Source organism: Ambystoma mexicanum, chromosome 6p (genome assembly GCF_040938575.1).
Source record: "Ambystoma mexicanum isolate Mex_15411 chromosome 6p, UKY_AmexF1_1, whole genome shotgun sequence".
Lineage (NCBI taxonomy): Eukaryota > Metazoa > Chordata > Amphibia > Caudata > Ambystomatidae > Ambystoma > Ambystoma mexicanum.
The window spans coordinates 251,607,837-251,628,091 of NC_090935.1; the positions used below are offsets into that span (position 1 = coordinate 251,607,837).

Sequence of the window (20,255 nt, forward strand, 5' to 3'; positions counted from 1 at the left end):
TGAACAGTTCCCAAAAATCAAGGTGACTATTGACTGTCTCAAAGGATAGGATCAGGCTTAACCATGTATGAACAACTCAAATGTACCAAAATGAAGCAACGGAAGACACAATGGGGCAGCATCATCATATGCTGCAGTAAATCACTTGTGATCCTATCCCATCATGATCAACAAAAACCTAACAAAAACTAGACAGCCCGAGATAAGGACCGGGTGGATTCCCCTGCTAGGGAGGAAACATCCCATTCCACTGCGGTAAGAGGCAAAACGTGGCACAAATTCCAGAAGCACAATTAACAGGTCATGAAATCTCAATCTCCCAACATATCCCAACATCCGATAACATTTTCAAATGTGTGGATAACACCAATGAGTCAAGAGGGAAGATCTCAAGCTCAGGAACGAGATCACCGACGATTGCAGAACAGGAGAAATGGGGCTTGTGGAAGCAAACAAAGGCAGCCCACATTCACTCCACACTATGGAGCAGGCCAGCATTGCAGAACCAATTGCAACAGAGCACAGTGGAATAAAGAGAAGTGGAAGTGCCATATTGAGAAGAAGAATGAGGCCAACACATTTTTCATTCACAGGGTTTTTTCCGGCACCTGTGAATTTGGTCTTTTATTCTTTTGCTGAATTAAGCCTCCATTTCTCTGGCATGTGGATCCATCTTGACCTACTGTACTCTTCCGGATTTCTGGACGGCAGGAGGCATCAGGGAGTTCGCTCCAGGATCAACCATCCTGACCAACCCTCTCTTCTGGCCGGACAGTGTTTTTTGTCATACAGCCTATTTACAATCAAAATGTCAAAAGGGATCCTAATAAAGGGCTGTGACTCAAAAACACTGTTGTAGTCAGTTTACGCGTAAAGCAGACCACTAATGAATTGGGGGGTATCAGAAATTACCTCTGAAAAAACGTTTAGTCAATGCCTTGAAATATCATGAGAATCCCCACCAGGACCGGTGACCGAGAAGTATTCCTCGCAACACAGTAAATCAAAGCTCTTGAGTTCCTCAGGTGCTCCATAGCTATCACATGTGCATATTCAAAAAGCCGCAACAAATACACCTTTAGGAACAGAAGCAGGGATACAAATCAGATGCAGCGTTGACACCTAGCGGAAAATCACTTTACACAAGTCTTCTTCAAGGCACAGGCAACGGCTAGCGTCGAGACCTATAAGCCCTAATGTTTGATGAGATAAATTATAATTTCCTCCACTACAAGCAGAATTTATTTTCTACTATATGCACTAGATGTGCACGAGACTTAGAGGAGGTTCTCCCTTATCCGACCCTCAATGCACAGCAACGGTATTGTGTAAAAAAACGAATCCGAAAAAAAAAGGCAGAAAACATAACATTTGACCGAATTTTTGCAGGATTTTCATACCTTTTAAAAAAAGTAGATGGTGGTCTGGGTAAGGGTATAAAAAAGAGTTGCTGGATGTGGGGATGGGTGTGGGGAGTCTCCCCCGCATGAAAAAATTAAAACAATTGGAAAAAATTGAGTCAACTGATATAAAAAGGAAACAGAAATACCATTAATTCCTGAAACACAACAATGTTCTGACTGTGCCAGAGCTCCTAGAGAAACGCAAGCAGAAGAAAGAGGTCATGCCCACACGCAACAGGAACACAACGGAATCACTGCTGCATTTTCTGATGATGTGTCCTGAGCATAAAAGACACCAAATCTCCAAAATAAGGAAACCTTCACCTGAATCAGGAATCCAAAAGCCCAAATAATTGGTAGTCTCTCTCCTCAGTGACTTTAACTGCGAGGTGACAGAGAGACTAAAACAATTTTGAGAGTCGCGTACAGCCAAGAGACAGACATTGAGTTGAAGAGATGCAGAAAAAAATTGACTTAGAATGTAATCAGCAGAAGTGAGTCCAGATCAGACAGTCGAAAGTAGGGAAGAGACGACAGTGAAATAGGGTTTAAATAGAGAAGACAGTGACACAGGCCTGCATACATCTGTTCAAGACAGTAACTGCAAAAAGAGCCCTACGCCATTTTCTTTCCGCTGATATGTCCTTTCAGCGTGCTTATCCTTCCTCTTTCAATACCTGCAGTTTGCAGAATCCCTCAAACATAACAGTGCTGTCAGCTAATGCCCTTTATCAGAACCTAGAACATTTTAATAACTAATACAACACGATATAGAAGTATTAAACTAACAAAACCGACTTTTCAAAAGTATTTTAAAACTCATTTTACCTTTAAGAAACATTAAAATCTGTCAATTTGTAAAGTAAATTCTAACCAACGTTGTTAAATCCAGCCTTTCAATATATATTACTAAATACCATTTATTAAAGATTATCCATACTATATATATGTATATATTTGTATATATGTTTATTTATTTAGTATGCTAACATACATTTGAATCTTATTCCAGATTACATTTATTAATTTATAGGCGTAAAATGTCTACAATTTGGTTGTAATTTTTGCATTTTTCTCACCAAAATAATGTCCCACTTTCCTAAAATAAAACCAATGAAGCAATTAACAAAACATTTGACTCAGTTTTGCCATGGGTGAATAATGACACTTTTAGCATAATCTTCATTCTAGAACACCAATTATGAATGAATTATGTTCTGCGGTCCTACTTTATAGGATCCTCACCAGTGCTGCTACAAGCATTTAGATCACACAAGCCTTGCCAGAGCCAATAGTTATTTTTTTTTAATAGGGAGTTACATGTGTTGACAAGTATTGCCATTATCTGCTCAGGTATTGTCATCATAGGTGCAGATACTGGCATCACACTATGGGCATTATATAGCCAAAGTTCTAACCGAGCTGTAAAGCAACAGAACATTGTATCTAGGAGGACACACCCCAGGAGTTAGAGATGGGGTGTAGGGGTACGCTAAGTTGCTGCGGTGGGGAAGTAGGTTTACAGGAATTGCCATGTCATCGTGGGTACTCACACCATGTGGTGGGTATGTTTTATCATATCACTAGGTATGCTTGGTTTTACCTTGGTAAACATACGATGGCCTTTTCCATAATGATATGATATATGTTAATCCTTCATAGTGCCCCTTAGCCACAGGATGCCTTGTATGTGACAGTACGCTGTATAAATACTTTGATTGACTTATTTATTCAATTCTTCTAACACGTCAAATGCCCATAGGCCTCAAGATTTTAAATATAAAATTATTTCTGAAACCTATAAAAGAAAGGTAAAAGCAAACAATAATAGTGCCCATACTTACGAGGTGACATACCTAGACACAGTTCTCCATCAAATATCCAGACACTCACATTATCATATGAACAGAAGCATTAATAATTTTTTTAATGTTATGGAATCATATTTCACACCCTCTGTGACCATTATTTCAACACATCCATTGATAGGAACTGCCATCTCCTTTCCCGAGTTCTCAAAGCTTCTTTCCAATAGCTGACCCTCAGGTTCCTCGGGAGACCCGTGCCTACTCGTCCTCCATAAAAAATCATTTCCTCCATCTGTGCAGGCACACTCGGCCAGCGCCGGCTCAAGGTGCGCTCGGAGTGTGTAGCTGCACAAGGGCGCACCCACCATAGAGGGCGCATCGCCTCCAGCTTAGTGTCATACAAACAGAGCCCACTTTTGAATGGCATTGTGATTCTTTAATCGACTCTACTTACATGACACTGAGCAGGCGGCAAGGCGCCTTTAAACACACTTTAAAAGAACAGCAGGGGCTCAGTTTTATTGTCCGGCTGATACTTGTTCTATATCAGCCGAACAACCGAACTGAGTCCCCTGATGATCTGTATTTGTGGTGGGCAGGACCGGGGTTGGGGAGCGCACAAATCTTGCACAGGGCGCTGTCAGACCTGGAGCCGGCACTGCTTTCGCCAGATCCATAATCAACCACTCTCTGACAACAGGTACCTTCGCACCGGAATATAAAACCTTGCACGTCAAACCCCTCCTAAAAAGCCTTCTCTTGACCCCCTTCTACTCTCCAACTACCGCTTCATAGCCAAATGACCAGACCACACGGGCTACCCCATCTCAGCCTCTTCACCGAGGACCATGGCCTCTGGACCCTGCCCAGTGGGGCTTCAGGCCCTTCCATGGAACTGAATCCTCCCTGTTCTCTATCTAGGACGACTTGAAAAGAACAGCAGACTCTGAGGGCTGCACCACTCTCATCCTCTTTGACCTCTCAGCAGCCTTCGAAATGATCAACCACTCCATCCTCACGAACAGACTCTTTGACCTCGGCATAAGGGGCTCTGCCCTTAGATGGATATCCTCTTTCTTCTCTGACTGCTCTCAAATCCTATCTCTCACTTTCACCACCACCCCCCACCCATTCCCACACCGAGTCCCTAGGGAGCCTGCCACTCCCCCCTCCTTTTCAACCTCTAACTTTCACCCCTAAACCACACTCATCCGTTCCCACAATCTCACCTGTTACAACTATGCAGACGACACCCAGATCATCCTGAAGATTCCCAACTCCCCCTCCTCGCCCCACCCAGACCTGGCATCCTGCCTCTCGGACATTGATCTCTGGATGATGCACAACTACCTGCACCTCAACCTTGGAAAAACCAAAATCCTAATCTGCGGCAAACCAGCACTCCTTCCCTCCTTCCCCAAACTATCCCTTGTCTGCAGTTATTAGGTCCTGCACCCACACCATCCCCCTCCATCAAAAACATGGGACGCACATTTAGCTCAGACCTGACCCTTTCCTGCCACATCAACACAGTCTTCAGATCATGCACTTTCCACCTCCGCATTCTGAAGCAGATTTTTCCCTATCTCCCCCCCCATAGAGTATCCACAATAATGGCCATCATCCTCTCGCACCTAGACCACTCTAACATCCTCTACCTAGGCGTGCCCACCTTCCAACTGAGAAATCTGCAACGGGCTCAAAACTCTGAAGCAAGGCTCCTCCTTGCACTCTCCCACAGCGACCACATCTCCCCTGTGCTCAGGACGCTCCACTAGCTGCCGATCAGTCGGCGGGATACTTTCAAGGCCATGTGCATTACACACCATGAAATCCACAAGAAAGGACTGGAATTTCTCAAAAACAAGCTCTCCGGCTACCACCCCACCAGAATTGGGCTCTGCACACCTCCTGGTAGTCCATCCTTTTAAGTTCTCTAGACTATGCGGCGCCTCCTTCTATGTCCTTGCACCCACATACTGAAACTCCCTTTCCCACACGCTCTACCTCAAAGAGGATCACCTAGTCTTCCTGAAAGCCCTCATAATCTGGCTATTCTCCCTGACCTCACGATTCCCTGCCTCCCCTGCATCCACTGACTTTCACACACCTGCTTCAGCCAGAAGCCCCCCCCCCGCACTCACCGCCACTTGGCCGGTCTCGCTAATTTATAATGGCTGAAATGCACACATGCATAATAGCACCTCACAAACGTTTCTCAAATTTCTGCACCCCGGCCCACCAAAACCACGCGGGGACCATAATTATGGTGAAAGGTGCTACAGCAAGTGACAAAAGGAATGAATGAATATGTCTATTGCAGGTACTCATGTATTATGGCAAGTATTGCTCATAAACATCGGCTAATGGTACCAGGCACTAACAAGATTGCTACATATCAAATGACCAGGCACTCGGATCATAACCAGTGGATTGGCATCAAGAAGACAGGAATTCAATCCAGGGAGAGACTGGGACCCCATGCTTCCATGCATTAGCACTGTGTGGGTGTTGACTGCAGAAGAGGAACACATATACCTGCCCCTCCTGTCCGCTTGCTCTTGCGCTCTCTGACATGGGGCTGAGGAGGACAGGGGGGCAGGATGAGAGCGTGGAAGCTGGAGTCAGGTCTCCAGCACCCTACTTGCCCTGCTTAGCGCCACAGTTAGCTTCAAATGTAGAGAGGGTACGAAGTGGCGGGTACCAAGGCAGCGATTGCAGAGGCTGGTGAGGTGCCATGCATTCCATCTGTCAAAGCAGGAATGCTACACCCCTGGCTCACTCCTCTGTGGGTGCAAGGCTAAATGAGTCAGTGTCCCTACTTTTGGAGATGCAACACACTATTTCCACATGTGGATGGACAGACAGATAAATAGGGCTCCCCATTCCATTGTGGTCTCGGGTTGAAATGATGTGAGCTAGTAGTTCGGGGTTGGCTGCCCCTTTTTATGGATGGGGGTAAGCCTCCTTGGCATATGGTCTTTCCAATTCTGTAATGGAACAGCAGACTGAAAAATAATTGAGTTCTGATGAATTCACAACCTTCCAGCCATCAATCTTCAGTCCAGTCCATCCCCAGTGCCCCTCTTAAGTAAAGAGCACACACGGCCAGTGGTGGCTTGTGCCACGACTTCGGTCAAAACTAAAAATTAAACCATGCTGCAGTTCAAAGAATTGGGAACATTTCATTTCAAAACAGATCCCTTTAGTTTGAGTTCGACACCAACTTCAAGAAGTTAGATGAATGCTTGATGCTATAGAAGCTGTTTGCCCTTTTAGATTAGATTATTTTTCCTGATAATGTGTCATAGCTGCCAGCCGTCACCCGTTTCGATGTGGATGACACGTGCTGCTTTACAGAAAAGGTGTGAGGCGAGCAATCTGGGATGCCGCATGTCACACCGCTTAGAGCACCAGGCATCTTCTGACACCTTCAATTATTAAAGGTTCTAGGCCCGACAGTCACTGAACTTTACCTGGCCTCCCAAGGCCAGCAGATAGGCCACATTAATTATGGAAGAGCCAAGCAGCCGAGGACTCGCTATCTCTCCGGCGGTGCTGCTGTCGCTCTAAGTAACCCCCGCACCCCCTCCTACCCCAAGAGAGAGAAAGCGCAGGGAACTGGGTCACCGGCAACACCAATGTGCAGCAGCCCACCCCGGAGCATTAAGAGAATGGAAGCCATGCAATGGAAAACACACACATCCCATGGGTGGCATGGACCACTCTCAATTCAAGAGTTATATTTCATTTCTTTAGTACGGGCTACATCAGGGGTCGCCTTGGCCAACAGCCCATAATATAATATCATGAGACGTTGTCTAATGGCTAAGATGACGTCTCTGGGTCCTAACCGGTCGTTTTGTGGTCATTTGATGTTACCGTCACTTATTGCTCGGCCGGATAGCACAGAAGCAAGACGACACGATTCCCCGGGTCCGCGCTTAGAAACCTCCGGGTATTAAGGTGCGTAATAAATGACCTATCATATCATATTATTGCTACCAGCAGCATGCCCTGTCTTTTTATTTTTTACAGGGAGTACCCCGTGTTATTATAGTGACCGTGCCTACCCAAGCATTTTATTACTTTTCCCCTACCCTCCTGTTTGAGGGGTAGGGAATAAGGCCGACTGGGGTTTTGCCAGCGACCCCGTTGTATTAAGTCATTCATGTGTTAAGGCCATTTGAGTACAATTTGCCTTACACTCTTCTCCCTTTTCAAAATAATGAGAGATTCCTCCCATCCCCCACTTTTATCCAGTCCTTTTATGACATTTGAAGAAGAGTGTAGAGCCCATACAGTATTCTAGATTTGCAGAATCTCTCTTGGGAGATGTGTCCTCGTTTCCAGGATTCCAGGAGACCTGAGGACTATTCCTTTGTTCCGCACTTGACTAGGCTTTGTGATATCCTGGTGCCCCCATTATTACTTACCAAAAATCAGAAGCAGTTAGGTGATTGGCTTCTACTAAGCGCCTCATAAATCTTAGTGCTTTTCCCAACAACCATTTTTTTTATTTAGACCACTGTGATGGATCGAAAGAATTCACCTCTTTCTTCTCCCAAGGGAGAGTGAGGGTGTTGAGTAGCAGGCTCACCTCCCTAATCTCACAAGAAAAGACTCCCACCTGCGGAAAAGTGACAGAATTGCGCAATGCATCACAGGATCCTGAGACTAAAGACGTAAGACAGTGGCAAAATCAAGGGAGCTGAGAAAGGACTAAAGGAGGAACTGTTAGAACCTAAGAGTGAAAGATTCGAATCAAAAACATATTCCTTCAAAAGGGATTGGAAGAGAGAGGTCAACACCCCACTTGGGGGAACTAAGGAGATAAATGCTGGAGGCTTTTGCGGATTGTCTATTAAAGACTGGTACTAGCATTACCGTAAGGAGAAGCAAGTCATTCTCCTGATCTAAGTTAGTTTCCTCTTAGTGGTAGGGTCAGTTAGGGTCTTTTTTTGACAGTAGGCTCATTTACTTTGAGCATTCATGACTGACAAACGAGCTCCATAGTTAGTAATATAGTCATAAGGAAAGTTAGGCCCTATATCTTTACTTTCATAAAAGAAAACACATCATGGGCTCTTAGAGCTCAAGATCTTCTTCTGGCTCGCCACACCACCTTTACGACACAATGCTTTGGGTTAGACAGCAGCCCCGATGTTACATCACGTGTGATGTAAGAGCCGCTCCCAAAACAACAAGCAGGCATGTTCCTTTTTTACTTTTCTTATTCGATTGTCCTTGACTTGACCTATCTTTGAGTGTTGTGAACCTAGGGATAGAAAGTCTTTTCTAATTCAAATATCTTTATACTAAGTCTAGGACACCAGGCCAGTATTTCTTTTGTTTCCATTGGTACGGCCCTATTGGAACAGTATATTCTAGCTAGTCACCGGCAGGGATTTAAAGAGGCCTAGGTCTGCAAACTACATCTCCTCAGATGTTTTGGTCTTTTTTTCAGAGAAAAATGCTCTCCATACCCAGATAAAAATAACCTCAGAAGCCTTATCTTCTAAATGTGCTGACTATTACAGTCACAACCTCCAGATCCATTTTAATACAAATTGAATGATGGCCCTCCAAAAATGTTTTTGTGTTTAAGTGATGAGATCCTAAGGCAATTACAAACGCAAAAATTGGAGTTCTGAACGAATTACTTTGGAGGGTTCTATTGTCTGGTTACTGGAAAAGAAATGGTGGCTTAGGTTTGACACGAGAGAGAGATTCTGTTGCCCACATCTGTTGAAATCCCTTTAAAACCACTTAACACAAGCTACAAAATTAATTCTCTAATTGTACTGCAGTGGCAGGTAATCCAGATATAAAATGTTTTAGGGTTGTGCAAGATCCATGCATTTCTTAGGTTGCAATGTCCAAGTCCTTACTATCTACAAAAGAGATTTATGAATAGCAAGCAGATTTGTTTCATAATACAATTGAGAGCGTGCACGACAAAGTACGACAATATGAACTACAACTGCCAACCCCACATGTGGGGCCATTATCTTATAACCATAACTCTGCAGTAATTTGATCTTTCTCACAAAGTCTGAAGGCACCTTTTTAAGACTTAAACTTGCAAAAGCAAGGCCTCTGGATCTCCTAGAGAACCAGGCCCAGCAAAATGCATAAATCCACCCGGTGGGTGATTTATAAAGACCTACCTCACATACTAAAGGCCTCCCTGAAGAACAGTCAAGTACCAATGGCTCTGAAGATCGCTCCTGTTAGACATTGTTGACAATGAATGAAATCTGGATCCTACTCTGGAGGGTTACCTTCACTCCATCTCTTGGTTAGCTTATTCCATTCACCAACTGGATTGAGCAGTAGCAGATTTGCTTCTGGGTGTTGCTGAGCCCCACTACCTCCTGCATAGCTTTTATGGAGCTTCTACTTAGGTTTTGTAATGGAAGCTGTGCTGGTCTGTGTATTGGTATTGGATGGCCCATCTGGCATAACCGATGGAGGTGCTTTCTGGGACCATGATTATGCCTGACTCGTCGGCGAACATCAACACCGCTGACCTCCAAGACGCTCCTGGATTGTCTGTAGCAGGTCTAGATTTTAGTCGATTCCTTCGTATGCAGTGGTCATCTTGAGAGGATTGCCCTCAGGTTGCGACTCTGCCCACATTTGTATCTCTCCCCCATCGTCTGTTCTGTGGAGCCCTTTGGAGATCAGTGCTTTCACTGCTTTTGTTTACCTTGTACACTGTTCCTGCTCAGCTGATTACTTCTTTCTGGTTTCATTTTTACTCCTATGCGGCTCACACTTGGATCCTTCTCGATCTGGGCGGTACAATAGTGGGTACATTCAGACAACCTTAAAGCATGTTTTACTGAAATTGATGAATGTATGCGGCATAACAGCTTGAAACTGAACTGCAGACAAGCAGAGATTCCAGCTGCACGGGGACCACTCAACTACTGAGCCCCCATGTTCTAGCTTTCCGTAAGGTCAATTGCCCACTCACTGATGAACTCCAAGTAGGCTGCTTTCATCAGCGCAGACTCAACACAATGGTACATCCCGAGAACACTCCTCATCTCAGAGATGAGGACGAGTGCTTGATGGCTCTCAATCAATCAAAGAATCAAATTCAAGACCCTTTCACTCATATATAAATGCTTGAACAATCAAGCACTTATGTACCTCTGCGACAAATTCTAATTTTCCTCAACAGACCGATTGACCAGATCAGCAGAATCCAACTGCCTCATTATATCAAGGTTTAAGCTCCAAAAGGCAGGCGGCAGAAGCTTCCCGGTGCCTTAGATTGGAACCATCCTACCACAAATTCCAAAAGAATGTAAAAACCTGGCTCATCTGCAATGAAGCCTAACAACTAACAGTGCCCTGCATATATGTGCTATCATGTAAATAATCGCCCTTTAACTGTAAAAAATGTTTATGCTTTGTGTAAATAATCTCACTGTAACTGTATAATGTAACTTGTTTATAATGTCTATGCAGGTCATTACGAGTGCGGCGGTAAGGGGTTGACGGCGCCGGTAAGGATGCCGGTGCTGTTAACCCCTTACCGCTGCATTACGAGATCCCTCAGCGGGTCCCACTAAGGCTGGCTGGTAAAACCAGCCGTCCTTAGCGGGAGCCGCTAAAGGGACCAGGGAGCTAATAACGGGCCCATTATTTACGGGCCCGTTATTAGCTCCCTCCCCATTCCCATTGAGCACTCTGGGGGCTCGAATGGGAATGGGGATGGGTATTTTGAATGGGGATTTACCGGGTCCTTCAAGGTCGCAATGACTCGGTAAATTCCCATTCAGGGAACCCGGACACGAGTTTGAAGGCATCCATGGCGCTATTAGCACCATGGCTACCTCCAAACTCGTAATGACCCCCATGTAACAGTAGGAAATGTGCCCAGATGCCTAAGGGCTTGGTGTGCTATATAAATAAATACAATACAATACATATAAATACATTGTTTCAGTTTCCCAGATCACGTGAAAATAAACCATTTTGTATCGTCACACTTGATTATTGCAGCACTCTCGACTTGGGTCTTGCTAAATCATCCCTTAACAAACTACAAACACTTCTGAATGCAGTAGCTCGCCAATTATTCAGACTTTAGTGATCTGACCAGTCTTGACAGCAATACGCTCTCTGGATTGGCTTCTGTACAGCATACAAAGTGCTAGGTCTGGTCCATAGAACCATTCACTATGCCCTCACATCTTTCATTGGAAAGACACAGGACCTCAGCTCCACTTCCCTTCAGGTATAACATTACAATATGTCCTTTTCCATAATGATATCAGATATGTTAATCCTTTATAGTGCCCCTTAGCCACAGGATGCCTTGTATGTGACAGTGCGCTGCATAAATACTCTTATTTATTTAATCAATTCTTCTAATGCGTCAAATACCCATAGGCCTCAAGGGTTTAGATATAAAAATAATTCTGAAACCTATTAAAGAAAAGTGTAAGCAAACAATAATAGTGCCCATATTTCAGTTAACCAATGCAGTGATCAGATTGATCAAATCCTCCAAGAGCTGGTTTGGTCCCATGGAAAAATGCATCAGCGAAAGAAGATCTGTTTAATGAACTGCTTTTTTTTTATGGGGATGTGGACCGCAATACAGGCTTATGCAATTGTTTACGAGGTGACGTACCTGGACGGGTAGCCCGCTGCACTGATGCGGATCGTCTCCAACACGCCACAGGCCCTCAGCTGTTGAACTGCTCTTTTGGGATCAAAACTGAAATGAGATTTAAAAACAACAGGCAAGGATTATATATTTTCAGTCACACTGGGTAAGCAGATTTACATTGTTAGCGGGAAGAGGTAAAAAACAACACGAACAAAGCATTCTGGGGGCTGGCGGTGTGCCTCGGTAGCCGCATTTTGTGGTAGGCATTTTCTCATTCCACTATGCATGACCACAGACTAAAATTGGGGAGACAACATAGGCTGTCTAAGAAGAAGGGTGACCGAAGCACTTCCTGCCCAAGCTCTCTTCTGAGGGAGTGATTTGGGAGACAACATTGAGGAAGGACAATTGATTATGAGGGAGCACAAGACATAAAACAATTGCAATGTGCTACGTCTCATGGTTTCATGGTATTTATCTTTTCAACATATCTGTCTGTATTTATTGTTACGTAGGCAAAGCAGGGAACAAGAAGGATGCCAAGACGACATTGCTTCTTTCACTGGGGGTATTGGAGCTTATACACACTGGCTGCAAACTAAAGGTAACTGGGATCCTCCCATAGTAACGGAAGGTTACAATGGAAGGAATAATGGTCAGGTTAGGTTCCCCCCACTGGGTGCAGATGCCAGGCCCTCAGCCCCTGCTGTTTTGGGCTCATGGGAATCCTGTAACCTAACTTGAACCCGCCCCACGTCATTTCCTGACGTTGCAGACTCCCAGGTTTCCCTAACCTTCTCCTTAAATCGGATCAGCGTTTGGACTTTTGGGATCCCATACCCATGGACTAACGTGCTTAACAAGCTTCGCGAGTGGGCATATCTCTGGTCAAGGCTGAGATTGAGAAGTAGTAAGAGGTCCCTTGTGGAGGGCAGGGCTACTGCACTCTGGACCTTTTCCCATTCCCTGCTCTAAACCTGCTGTACTCTCCTCCCGGACCCTTTCTCCTCTCACTGACTTGACCTGCCTATGCCAGACCTGACCCACCAGAACCTGCCTGTTCTTCTCACCCCCTCTTCTCTTGGCACCCACTGTACCACCACTAAATCCTTCAATACATTTTCTACTCCTTATGTTACTACTGCCTCCTTTTTCCACTCCTGCTCTTTCCACATCCTTTGCTAATATCACCTCCTTCCCTTCCACTCCGGATATTACCACCTCATTATTTTCTTCCTCGCCTGATGTTGCCATCTTCTTTAGTTCCACTCCTGAAGTTACTATCTCCTTCCTCTCTCTGTCAGCTCTCAACAAGTCCTCCTGTTCTCCTCTGACGCCATCTACTCTGTGTCCTTCTGGTAATACGCCGCCTTTCATTCTCTAGCCTTCACCAAATGCAATCTGTCCAGCTTACATCTGGCCAGCATGCTTATTCCGGCTGGCTGGATAAGGAGATCCATTTGTTATATCCAAAACAATCAAAATAAGCATTGGCAATGCCAATGGTTTTGTGCGGGCAGGGGTCAGGCATTTGCCAGGCGCTGTCGTAATGGTAATAACTGCCATCGATGGGAGCAGCTGAAAAATGCTGCTAGTACCTAGGCATTTAATACCAGTGCCTGGCAAATGCCTAATACTTGTACACAAGTCAAACCTGTTGGCTTTGCCAATGCGTGTTATTAACAGGACTTCAGTGAACGGTGCATATAGTGCTTATACACTGAGTGCCTGAAGGCAGACCCCGGTTAAGACCCTTGTAGCACCTTAACAGCTCCAATTAAGTCACTCAATTTCAGGGGACCTCTTTAAAAAAGACTGGCAGGCACTTTGATCTCAAGGCTTGATCATAAGGTTTGATAAACCTACCGCAAAGAGATCCTAGGAAGATGTGTTTTGGGTGTGGATGGGCAGGAAGTGGGTGGGAACGGCCACATGGATTAACATGGTCATGGGCAGTCAATGAGTGTGTAAATAACCAAACAACACCTTCATGCGTTGTATCCCTCCTCATACACCAGTTCTCCCTCACTGTACTCTAAGGCAAAGGTTCAGCTTATAGGTGGTGCTAATACCCCAAACTAAAAGGGCAACCAGTGCCAGTAAGGCATATGATGTGGCACAATGATGCTCTTCTGAACAATCTAGCAACACCATGTTTTCCCTAATAGAACCCAAGTTAGGCTTCTAGAAAAATGAGGTCCCTATTGGCATAAATAATTGCTTCTTGCCGATGGCGACCACTCTGTGTGAGGGTGAGGTGAGCAAATGGGTGTGTCACTGTGTAAAAAAGCCCCCTCTCTAACCTAGGGATCCAGCAGTGGGATGGTCGAAGCGCCTTGGGCTTCCTCAAGCTAGTGGATGTTCGAACCCAGCAAGGTATGTGAGGGACCCCCGGACCAACACAACGAAGGCAGGGGGCAGTAACAGGAGCATGCTCACACTCACAAACAACAATAATCACCATGGAAATGGAGTGAAGTCAAAGGCCCCGAGGACGCCCCTGCGCATGTCCGGCGACTCGGAGAGAGCTATTTCACCTCCCAGACATGGGATTCCCCGGATACAAAGTTGTGCCAATGAAATCAAACATACCAATGACTTTTGCATGAGAGACATGTCAAACACTCCTGCTGTCTTCACATGGGGGACAAAATTGCAATTCCCCACTGCCGGACACTTTCCATTGCTCACCAAAAGGTTCATATAGAATCTGCATTACCTCTTCGTCGTTGAAATATTTTTGTAATTTTTATTTTATAATGGTTGTCTGTGAAAAAAAGAAACGTAGAGAGTGCAGGCTGAACGGATAGCTCAGAGGCAACACGCTTGTCTAGGAAGCAAGACAACACAGAACAACACAGGTTTGATTCCTGGTCCCATGCTTTCATACTGGTCTCTGGTATTAAGAGTGTTATGAAAGATAAATTTGTTGATTACCCATGATGATAATGATGTGTTATTTATATAGCGCTTTACAGAGCACATATTTACACACAATATCACCCCCGTAATTGGTACTCATTTATCAACCTTGGAAGGATGAAAGGCTGAGTTGACCTCGCCAGGATTCAAAGCTGTGATCGCAGCAGCGAGCGCTCAAGCCGCTGAGCTATCTTACCGGCTTACATTCCTACTTCATCGGAGATGAGGTCATGTGGGTTCTAGGTTAGCCATTGGGCCCTCAAATTTGATTCCTTGGGCAGATACTGATTGCTATTTTCTTTTTTTCACAAAAAGTATTGTTTACAAAAATTACAAAGTTTCCTGTATGTGGTCCAAATTCACCCAGCCCAGTATTTCGCTTGGTAATATTACGTTTTAATGTGTTAGGTTTAAAGGGTATAAAACGGATTTCTTCAAGGTTCATATCAAAAATATATTTCAAATGGTTAAATAAAGCAGAACTCCTCCCGAAGAAGGGTCAGAGACATCCGAAATGTGTCTAGTTCTATGCCTCTGTGGTCTCGTGCTGGGGATCCTGGGCCTCTGTCACACCTTCGAAGAATCTTACATATACTGACAACATTTTGATTTATTAGTTCATGGGATCCTACACTTTACGGTGAGCACCATCAACTCCATCGTGAGGTTAGTCTGAGGCACAGGAGGTCATTGTGCAGGATCCAACTGGCGCACAGGGCAAAAGGGCAAGGCCAAACCAAAAACAGAACTTGCTAGTGGGCGCTAGTTCTTTTGGCCAAAGTGGGACACTTTTCTGACCCATGTGGGCCATATTGATAAGTTACTTCACCATGAGCCTAGTAGTTTTGACCAGTGTTACTAAATAAATATTTTTTTAATGCACAATTTGCATCACATTTGAACAAAAAACCTCCCCCTTGGGCACTACTCAAACAGTCTGTCATAAATGGAAGGAATTGCCATTGGCAACTGTGGGCTACTTTTTCATTGGTGCCCAAGACAGTCTTATGCCCCAGTCCAACACTGCCATAGGAGGCAATGTGTCTATGGCCGCGGGGTCTATTATGGCCGATTTTAGTGCTTCCATCACTGCGTGCAATTCCGTAAAGGCAGACATTAATTAATCACTTTTTTAATAATGCGCTATATTAGCAGAGACCAATCTCTAAGTGTGGGACCAGGAGTTGAACCTGTGTTGCTCTGCAATGTCTTGGTTCCAAGAGAAACACGTTGCCCCTGAGCTATCCTCCCGGGAATGAAAAATGACTTTGTGCTGTGGCTTTTTTAAGTCACTGATCTGTTATTCCTTTCCTCCTAATGCACTGCAGTAAACGGCAGACTGAATTACTAGTACTCTGCAGGCAGGTCCCCTTAAGCCATGGCCTGCAGCCACTGTATTCTGGAGCAATAGAAACTACATGTCTGCAGGAATTGGTAACATAACATATATCAGGAAACATTAATCACTTACATTTTAGATTCCTGCACTGAAATAAATACATATTTATGAGCGTTCATAAACACTGGATAGCTCTACTGTGTCAAAAGACACATTACTAAAAAAGGTCACAGCGGTACCCCTACATATTATCCCCACCAAAAATATCACTGTTTCACATATGGTCGTTTGTCTCGCCATAGGCGATATTTTTGGGGGGGATAATTTGTGGGAGTGGGTGTTGCGGGGGTGTCCCCCGCACATTTAAAAATAATGTGGGGGTTGCGGGGGATTCCCCTGCAGGGTCCATGGCTCAATATTGCCACAAAAATATGGGGAAAATATGGGGATATTTTTGTATCGCCATATTTTTGCGGGGATATTAACACATGGAACGTCACAGCTCTCTGGCCTTTATGTCTATTGTATTGTAGTAGCCATTTGCATAGCGCCTTTTTCCCATTTGTATGGCCTCAAAGCACTTTGTGGTAAGAAGGCCCTCGGGGGCCGAACTCCAGACATGGGAAAATTCTCAGAGAAGGCTTAGGATGCGTGTGTGCATTTGGCCAAGATTAGGATTTAGGAGGGCTGGCTAAGCTCCAATTTCTCTATGAGAAAACAGCGGTCTCCAGACACACCTCAAATTGTGACATTCAGATCAGGTAGTTGGCAGTGGGATGCAGTCTGTCCGTCCCACAACAGAACCTGCCACCCACAGGAACAGATATGGTCAATGGATCCTTCCAGAGTTTGCTGCTTTTCAAGGGGTGGCAGATGCTACTGACCCTAAGTGAATCAAAGGGCAAGGGGTTTGCTTCCAACAGATCTGGTCAGAGGATAATTAATTTCTCACCACCAGTGCAGGATCCCCTCCTGTCAAGTCTTCCCTGTCACAGTAGATGATGACGCAAACCTTGGCTTGGAAGGAACCAATAAGGGTTATTTGGGCATGGGTTGGAGTTCTGTAATGAACAGCAGATTCAGTGTTAGGTGGAGTCCACCAACTCATTGCCATGGTGAGCATCAGCCCTCTAACATTAGAGGTTGCAGTGTAGGGTGACGGCTTGTTTTAGTTATTGGAAATTGCCATGGGTCATTTCTGAATCTTGTATGGTTTACCCTGCGGGAAGCATCTGGACGTAGGATGGACTGGATGAGTGAGAGTCTGCGAATGTATACAGTCATAAGTTTGTAGGAAGGAGATGAGGCAATGAGGCTTTAGGCTGTGGTTAGCAAGACTGCTCTTGGGTGAGGTGCTGTGTTCAGAAGGGAGAACGCTAGTGGCATGAATGAAAGTTGTTAATATTGCTTTAATATTTCAGCAGCACAGATGCCACATACTTTAAAACTTAGAACTTGAAATCCTGTTTTTTGTTTGGTCTGCTAAAAATGTTGAGGTCATTTGGAGCCTTGGTAAAAAGGTGCATGTCGGGAATGTCACCAGCACATAGTGGCTTCATGCCGCCCCTTAGCTGCTGTGCGGCGCGACTGATCCTCTTAGACTAACTATCTAGGTGGACACTATTCAGCAGAGACAATAACACTACCAGGTGGCAGCCATGGAGAGATCCGACCAAGAGTACAACCAAACAGCCGTCGGAGCCTTGGAATTGCAGCCATGACTTAGACATCTTCTGATACCGGCAATTTGGAAAGAGCATTGCAATGAAAAAAGAAGCGTATCATTCATGTTCACATGGATCTCTGGGTCCAAGCCCAGATACCTTTGGGCGAGGCGTGCATTATAAATAAATAAATAAACCAAACCAAGCATCCCTTCACAGGTCTTCTCTTAGGGCACACGTGAGAAAGCGGCAGATTTTATCCTATTCTGCGCCTGTGGGACATTGAAACTCTGAAACGTTTTGGAGATATGAGAAGGAGAGATGAAAACTAGAAGAGAAAGAGAAGTGGCCGGCCGCCAAGACATTACAATGATTTAGTTCGATGTGTTCTCCTGGTCGATAGCAGTTCCTGAAGATCTACAAAGAACACGGAGTCCTCCTTCAGGGGGCGACCTCCCTAAATCATACAGCGCTGAAGAGTAGTAGTCAATATGTTTTTGAAGTGCCGGGTTTACTAGACGTACCAATCACATTAAATCAAGTGGGAAGGCCTCCTTTCAAGAACAAACCTCACAAAGCATGAGATGCTGACTGGCGATAAAATTCCTCGAAAGACGCCAAACTGGACGGGCGGTTCCAGTGACTATCAGAAACCTAGAAAACCAAATGCATGAAATGAGGCAGGAGGTATTAAAATGTCTTGGAATTCTCACTCCTAATGATCAGAGATTGGGTTTTAACCATTTCAACTAAATAACATCTTTTCTATCCCGGCAGTAAATATTGAAGTGGCCCATGCCGGTTGCCTCTATACTTAGAGGGTGCAATAAACATACAAAGTGATAATAATAATTTAGCATTTATATAGCGCTACGAACCCTCAGGTATCTGAGCACTACGTATTATTACCCACGGTGTGTGGTGCTCATTTATCAAGCTCAGAAGGATGAAAGGCTGAGTTTGGCCCTGCCAGGATTCGAACCTGCATCAGCAGACTCTGCACAAATGTCAAAGTGAGCGCTGTGCTATCGGACCAATAGAACTGATTGAAAATTCAGCTACATCCCACCTCTAGTGTTTGAGAGCAGAAAGTATCTCCGAAGGTTTGCGTACCGCATTGGAGCCATTATATCCCAAATGTTCCATAAGTTGAAAGGACCACAGGGTGGGGAAAGATAACTGAGAAATAAATACAACCGAATGTGTCACACCATTTGTCATCTAATAATTTACAAACGAATAGTCGTTTATATTAATCATTGCTTCAAAACATTGGCATGGTTGGTCGCAAAATGTCTGACGCCTATGGATAGGTTTTGGCCGGAAGTGGTTGTAGTGCCAGTGGGTGAGGGAGAGCACCTTCATAGAAGTCTTTTAGGAGGTAGGACAGCAGAGGACAAGGCCTATGCTGCTCCCTCAATCCTGTACTCTTTTTCCCCAAAGTAGGGATTCCATGCAGTGCAATGGTGACAATAGGTCAGAACAGCATCTTCCACCCACGTGTCAATGATGGATGGACAGGAGAGGGCGGGTCCTCAGGAGAGCACATGGTCTTGCTGATGGCTAGATGATCCGAATTGCAGTTTAATAAATTACCACGCCCCTAATGGAGGCACGTGATCAGGAAGCACATCTCTTTGATCCAGTCCCATGCTCCAATCAATGATCAGCCAACCCCGTAGATGATGCTAACAGCTCTCAGGTCCACCCTCTCCCCACTACATGAACAAAAGCTGCACAGCACTCGCAACAGCTCTCAGGTCCACCCTCTCCCCACTACATGAACAAAAGCTGCACAGCACTCGCAACAGCTCTCAGGTCCACCCTCTCCCCACTACATGAACAAAAGCTGCACAGCACTCGCAACAGCTCTCAGGTCCACCCTCTCCCCACTACATGAACAAAAGCTGCACAGCACTCGCAACAGCTCTCAGGTCCACCATCTCCCCATTCCAGGAATAAAAGCTGCACAGCACTCGCAACAGCTCTCAGGTCCACCCTCTCCCCACTACATGAACAAAAGCTGCACAGCACTCGCAACAGCTCTCAGGTCCACCCTCTCCCCACTACATGAACAAAAGCTGCACAGCACTCGCAACAGCTCTCAGGTCCACCCTCTCCCCACTACATGAACAAAAGCTGCACAGCACTCTCAACAGCTCTCAGGTCCACCCTCTCCCCACTACATGAACAAAAGCTGCACAGCACTCGCAACAGCTCTCAAGTCCACCCTCTCCCCACTACATGAACAAAAGCTGCACAGCACTCGCAACAGCTCTCAGGTCCACCATCTCCCCATTCCAGGAATAAAAGCTGCACAGCACTCGCAACAGCTCTCAGGTCCACCCTCTCCCCACTACATGAACAAAAGCTGCACAGCACTCGCAACAGCTCTCAGGTCTACCCTCTCCCCACTACAGGAACAAAAGCAATGACTCGCTGTGCAGTCCTCGGAACAGCTATCAGGTCTACCCTCTCCCCACTACA

General features: G+C 45.2%; 1 protein-coding gene across 4 annotated transcripts in view; it reads right to left on the reverse strand.

The window, feature by feature from the left end:
• MYO5B (myosin VB) overlaps positions 1 to 20,255 on the reverse strand; it is a 1,432,615-nt gene that overhangs the window by 449,208 nt on the left and 963,152 nt on the right. For all 4 annotated transcript variants that reach the window (XM_069626964.1, XM_069626962.1, XM_069626965.1 and 1 more), the window contains exon 17: positions 11,865 to 11,951. In XM_069626964.1, coding sequence (XP_069483065.1) covers positions 11,865 to 11,951 — 87 coding nt within the window. The remainder of the gene's footprint in view (positions 1 to 11,864; positions 11,952 to 20,255) is intronic.